The sequence below is a fragment of the Lichenostomus cassidix genome, unplaced genomic scaffold (genome assembly GCF_008360975.1).
Source record: "Lichenostomus cassidix isolate B80296 unplaced genomic scaffold, HeHo_3.0 HiC_scaffold_43, whole genome shotgun sequence".
In the NCBI taxonomy this organism is placed as follows: Eukaryota; Metazoa; Chordata; class Aves; order Passeriformes; family Meliphagidae; genus Lichenostomus; species Lichenostomus cassidix.
This window is the reverse complement of record NW_028147635.1, coordinates 2,929,456-2,936,181: the sequence shown is the minus strand read 5'-3', so window position 1 is coordinate 2,936,181 and position 6,726 is coordinate 2,929,456. Positions and strand designations below refer to the sequence as shown.

The following is a 6,726-nucleotide window of genomic DNA, read 5'->3' as shown; positions in this document are numbered from 1 at the left end:
ATGGAGCAGCTATGGCATCATAGAGGGGACTGTGTGACATTACAGAGCAGGCTGTGAAATCACAGTGCAGTGATGTGCCATCACAGAGCTCACTGTGACATCAGAGAGTGTGTTGTGTGAGGGCACAGATTGGGCTATGACATCACAGAGTTGGTTATGCGAGGTCATGGAGCAGCTATGGCATCATAGAGGGGACTGTGTGACATCACAGAGCGGGCTGTGACATCACAGTGTGGCTGCATGACATCCCAGGTAGGCTGTGAGATCACAGATGGCTTTGTCATCACAGAGTGCATTGAGACATCACAGAGCTGGCTGTGACATCATAGACTGGGCTGTGAAACCACAGGTTGGTTGTGTGACATCACAGAGCAGGCTGTGACACAGAGTGGGCTGTGACATCACAAAGAGGGCTGTGCAGTTGCAAAGAAGACTCTGCCATCATGGAGGGTGGCTCTGTCTGACATCAGAGGGCAGGATGTGACATCAAAATTTGGCTTTGTGACATCATGGAGCAGGCTGTGTGATGTCATAGAGAAGGCTGTGAAATCACAGACTGGGTTTTGACATCACAGGGTGGCTGTGTGACATCAGTGGGTAGCTGTATGACATCACTGGAGAGGTCACTCTGCCCCAGCCCCCCTCACAGTTCCCCCAGACAAGTCCAACACTGCTCATGCACAGCAGGGTCCCCTGTCCCCCCCAGGTCCCCCCTGCCCCCCAGTGCCACAGCTTCCCCCAGAGGATGTTCCACGAGATCGACCCCCAGAGCCTGACACGGGGACAGGGGGGACAGGGCCCTGGGGGATGGGACAGGGGGACAGGGACCCCCCAGCAGTGTCCCCATGTCCCCCAGGGCAAGAGCCTGGCCCAGGGCTCCTTCACCCTCTTACGAACGAGGGCTTGAGAGCACTTAAAAAATCCCCAGCAAGGGATCAGCAAAAACCAGATTTCATATTAAACGACAGCACAACAAAGTTCCTTGGCAAGAGTCACTCTGCTCCTGACTGGACAGTTCAGGCACACCAAGGGAAAAAAGCAACAACAAAAGCAAGCAAATCCAGTCAATCAAACCAGAAATGAACTGAGAAATGTCCCTGTGTGTGTGTGTGTGTGTGTGCACGACAAAAGGACAGTTAGGGCAAGGATAAAAGGAATATGGCTTAAAACCTTAACAGGCCTTAAACTTAACAAAACTTAACTTCTAGCTTAACATTAACTTTTGCTTTAAACTTACTAACTTAGCAAAAGAACAACCCCTAGCAGCATTTCACTTAGCTCATACCTTATGACTGAACCTCACTTACAGGCCTAACTCACTCAGATATCCAAGGCACTTCAACACCTCCCAGAGCAGCATTTCTCCCCCATTTCCAGAGCACAGGCACACGTGTGTGCACACAGACAGAAAGAGGCAGTGCCAGGGAGCTGTCAGAAATTGCCCTGGAGGGCAGGGAAAGGCTCACTGCGGATGCTTTTGCATCTCCCCAGCAGGCGAAGGGTTGAGTCTGGAGGAGTGGGGGGATGGGCCCAGGGTCCCTCGTTGTTCGGGGATGCCCCGAGTGCAGCAAACGGGAGAGTTCCCGGCTCGGAGAGGCCCCACTCAGAGGGAGCTCACTGCTCCAGGAGAGCTCCAAGGGGCTCCTTTTGGAGCCCTGTTGATAGGGCCCCAAGAGATGGGCTTTAGTCACAGCAATGTTCCATCCTGGCTGCACTTTGCATCAACAGCTTTCTCTGACACTGTGAGAACAGGGATGTTGTGCCACTGAGGGGAGAAAAACAGTTCCCAAGGCTGCTCCTAAAGAAAGCAGGAGCTGGTTGGACAGCAGCAGTGCCTGGGAGCAGACAGTGTTTGTGATCAGCTGCAGAGGAGCTGAGCCCAGGGGCTGTTGGCCAAGGCTGAGGCCTAACGAGCATTTCTCAGATCCAGGGCTGCCCTGGAAAGGTGGTGGTGGGGATAATTCACACCCTCAGTGTGCTCCCAGTTCCTCCCAGTATTTCCATGTCTGTGCTCCAAGTGCTGCTCACAGCCCTGATCCGTGGGGATGGGAATGTCCCGCTCCCTTCCAGGGGCAGTGTCACACCTGAGCCAAGTGTGCAGGGCAGGACCTTGCCCTGACCCCAAGCACTGTCCCACCTGCAGGATCTGCTTCCCATCGGCCTCTTCCTCCTGAAGCCCCAAGCCCAGGTTGGTGCAAAACAAAGGGCACTGGCTCAGGGTCATCCCCTGGCAGGGGCTGTGCACCCCCTCTGCCCCCTCCCCAAATTCCCTCCTGGGGGGAGCAGGAGCTGGGTCAGGAGCCCTGTGGGGAGGGAAAAGGGGGTGACACTGGGATTGGGGGTCACACAAGAACCCTGGGGACCCCCCTCACCTTCTCCTGCAGTACCAGGAGGATAAACCCCAACATGGAGCCCACAAACTCCAGCAGCATCTTGGGGGGCAGCATGTGGTGGCAGCTTTGGGGGTCTGGGAGGTCATAACTGCCCTAAAACTCTCTACCAGCCCCACAGCCATACCCAGACCCCTCAAACCACCCCAGAGCGCACAGACAGGACCCCCAAACCACTCCCTGCAATATAAATGGGCCCAAAACCCACCAAACACCCTTTCCATCTCCCCCAGTTGACCACCCAAATTCTCTCCAAGTCACACAGCCCTGCCAGGACCCCAAAACTCTCTCACAGACATCGCCAAACTCTCTCACAGACATCGCCAAACTCTCTCTCAGCGCCAGAAATGCCCCCAAAAGCCACAAAAGCCCCTCCCAATCCCCCCAGGATTCCCTAAACCCTCTCCCACCCCCCATGGCACTGACCAGGAGAGGTTGGTGGACAGGAACATCCACAGCTGGGAGCAGCTCGGGCACTTCAGCAGTGATTTGGGCACTTTGGGGGGCACACCCCACATGGGGAGACCCAGGCCAGGGACTGGGACAGATAACCGGAATTCCTGAACAACAGATGGGCTCAGGTGGACACATTCTGCCAGCACAACTATCAGACTGTTGTCCTGTCCCCCAGCCTGGGCAGCCCCAGAACATCCAAATCCTCATGAATATTCGCCTCAACCCTAAACTCACCCCCAAATCCACAGTAACTTCTTGCAGCTTTGGATCTCTTTTTTTCATTTCTTTATTTTACCTCAGCTTTGGTTGTTCTGACAAGGTGATAAAGGAAATTATTTAGGTTGGAAAAGACCTCCAAGATCATCCATCATTTCTTGATGCCACCAGAAGAAACAATTACACAGCAGGTAACAATTTTCAGGATGCAACATTAATAAATCAGCTCTTCCCAATGAATTTCAGATGTCAGTCTGACTCCTGATGGATGTTCCTGCACCTGTGTTTGTCCAGGTGGCCACAGGGAATCAGGAGGACATGGAAGCCACCAGCCAGGTGCCTTCCCAACCTGAGTATGTTAGTTTTGCTTAGCCCAGAACATCAGCAAGCTATCTTTAGCATCTAGGGGAAACTTAGACCCTTCAAAAGCTGTTGTGGTAGGCCTGAAGAAGTGGCTGAAGGGTTGGGAGAAAACTCACCCCTGTGTTCATGAGTTGGTTTTGCTTAGCCCAGATTTTGCTAGTGGGTGGGGAGGAGCACAAAAATGGCTCCTGTGTGTCCTGCATGAATGTTCTAGAAGTTTTCACCATGTCCAGCAGAGCCAATCTCTGATGGCTCTGAAGATGATGGACATGCTGCTGGCCAAGTCTGGGCCAATTAGAGATGTGTGTTACACCTCTGGGATATCATGTTTAAGAAGAAATCAAAACAATGTGAGCAAGCACTTCTTTTTAGACAGAGGATGAGGAGGAGGTGAGAATATGTGAGGGAAAACAGCATGGAGACACCAAGGTCAGTGGAGAAGGTGGGGGAGGAGGTGCTCCAGGCACTGGAGCTGAAAATCCTCTGCTGGCCGTGGTGAGGACCATGGTGAAGCAGGTTGTCCCCCTGCAGCCCATGGGGTCCACGAGGGGTGCAGAGATCCACCCACAGCCCGTGGGGAGGTGCTCACGCTAGAGGAGCAGGTGGATACCTGGAGGAAGCTGTGATCCAGTGGGAGTCCCAGTGCAGGGAAAGGCCTTGTTCCTTGGGGTGGAAACAGCATGGCCTGGGCTCAGAGGTCTGAACCCTGTGGACAAGAACTCATGGGGCAGCAGATTCCCGTGGCTGCTGCTCGAGAGGTTGGACCCATGGCAAAGAAGTTTGCAGAGGACTGTCTCCAGTGGGAGGGACCCATGGCTAAGTAGAAGACTCCTCTCCCTGAACAGCAGAAGAAATTTTGGTCATGGACTGACCAAAAAAACCCATATCCTGCCTGCCACAACCCCCTGTGCTATTGGTGGGAAAGAGGGAGGGGGGTGAGCAGAGAAACAGTGTATTAAGAGCTTATTTTTAGTTCTCATTTGCCTCCTCTGACTCTGTTTAGGGTTATGTACCAATAAATCACTTTGCAACTTTACGTTCTCAGCCTGTTTTACCCTTCAGTGCATCCTGCCCGCTTCATTATCTCGACTCATGAGCCCTGTGTGTGTGTGTGTGTGTGTGTGTGTTAGGGGTTTTTTTTTCCCTGCCCTCTGCACAGCTGCAGCAGGGGAGAGAAGAGAAAGCAGATTTCGTAGGTGCCTGGCATTTAGGAAGGGTCAAACCACAACACTGGGTCACTGGGAGTGTGGGTCACCAGGGCTCTTCCCAATTTGGGTCCTCCAATGGGGGATGAATACGGAGCAGTGCACGAAGCTCTTCCCACACTCGGGGCACTCGCAGGGCTTCCCTTACCAGTGCGTCTGTTGGTGTTTGGTCAAGTTAGAGCTCCTGGAGAAGCCTTTGCCACACTCGGGACACTCATAGGGTCTCTCCCCTGTATGGATCCTCTGGTGGCAAATCAGGCTGGAGCTGTGGCTGACGCTCTTCCCACATTCCCCACACTCATAGGGTCTCTCTCCAGTGTGGATGCGCCAGTGACTGATGAGGGTGGAGTTGCGCTTGAAGCCTTTCCTGCAGTCAGGGCAGCGGAAGGGCCTCTCCTGTGTGTGAATCTGCTGGTGCTTGAGGAGATCTGAGCTGGTGTGAAACCTCTTCCCACACTCGGAACACTCATAGGGCCTCTCCCCTGTGTGGATCATCTTGTGACGGATCAGGTCAGAGCTCTGGCTGAAGCTCTTCCCACATTCCCCACACTCATAGGGCTTCTCCCCGGTGTGGATCCGATGGTGGACCATAAGCTGGGAGATCTTTCTGAAGCTCTTCCCACATTCCCCACACTCGTAGGGCTTCTCGGTCTCATGAAGCTTCTCAGGAATCTCCAGCACTGAACTCCAGCTGAAGCTCTTGCCAACTTCCTGGCACAGGGTGGGTCTTTGCTCTTCAGAGCACCCTGGGCTGGGTTTGCAGCCCCTCCTTGTGCAGCATCTCTGGGGCTTTTCTTCCCAGTTGGATTCCTGGGTCATGGAGCTGCTCAAAATGGCCTCTTGCATGAGGTTCTGCTGCAATGATTTCTCCTCCCTGGTCTCTGCCTTCAGCTCATTGCCTGGGGCAGAAAGGACAAGCAGAGGATTTGGGATTTGCCTCTGCGCCAGAGGGAAGGGGAAGGAGATCCCCCCAATCCATCCCCAGCAGAACAGAGTCAGCAGCAGGGTTGTCCTGCAGCCAGGGATGATGCTGGGCTGGGAGATGGAGGAGAAGAGAGCAGGAAAGGGGCAGTGACTTCCTCCTCACCTGCCTGGCTGTCCCTGGGCATCTTCCTCTTCCTCACAGCCTTCTCCTCCATCCAGCCAAGGTCTGGGAATGGGAAATCCTGGTTTAGGGGAAAACAAGGGGTTACTTATTATGCATTGTCTTTGAAGGTCACCCTTTCCGATTGCATCTCTAGAAGTCATTAGGCATCTGAGGTCCATAAAACCCTCCAGATCACAACAATTCAGCACCAAAAAACACTCCTAGCAGTTCCCTGTCTCTGGTCTGTCCACTTTGGGGTTCTGGGCCTCCCCGCTGTCTGGGTTGCAGGGGTCCCATGTATACTGGGGGTCCTCACTCTCCGGCATCCCCACTCTCCCCAGACTGCCGGGGGTCCCAGGAATCCCAGGGGTTCCCCCTTGCCAAATTCCCCATTCTGGGGGTCTCCTCTCACTGCAGTCCTGCTTAGGGAAGCCTGGGGTTTTGGGGGTCCCAGGGATTCTCTCTCCTGTCTCTCTCTCCAGGCTGCCAGGGCTCTTGGTGGTCCCCTCTGGGAGTCCCCATTTGTCAGAGACTGAAATAGTTCATGCCTCAAACACTGATATAAAGTTTTGCTCATTAGAACAAAAACTGTATAAAGAAGCTACAATCAAAGAAGCCTCCCTGAAGATACCTGACTGGGACTTTGGACTGAAAGTCAAACTGCTGAGATTAGATAAAGGGAAACCTATTGTTCAGTCATCTCAGGCTGAGGGAAAGGAATGCATCCACAAAGGCCAAAGCCACCAGCTGCTCTGAGAATCATCCCTGGCTGAGTTTGGAGTGAGGGCAGAGCACAGCTCACAGAAGCCAGGTTTCTGTGAGCACAGCTCACCTCCAGCCGAGGTGGAGGAGGTTGGGGGTGCATGGTGTAACCTCTGGTCAGAGGCAATAAACACACATCCTCTGTTACACAAACTGTCCAGCTGTGGAACCCCCAACCCCACAAGCCACATCCACGGGACTTTCATGTGAGAGGCAGCTGAGGGGGAGTCACAATCCATCAAAGACC

General features: G+C 53.7%; 1 protein-coding gene across 1 annotated transcript in view; it reads right to left on the bottom strand.

Moving 5' to 3' along the window:
* LOC146421167 (uncharacterized) overlaps positions 1-6,726 on the bottom strand; it is a 230,781-nt gene that overhangs the window by 33,805 nt on the left and 190,250 nt on the right. Inside the window, 1 exon segment of the mRNA XM_085047706.1 lies at positions 4,724-5,243. Within this exon segment, the coding sequence (XP_084903832.1) occupies positions 4,724-5,243 (520 nt within the window).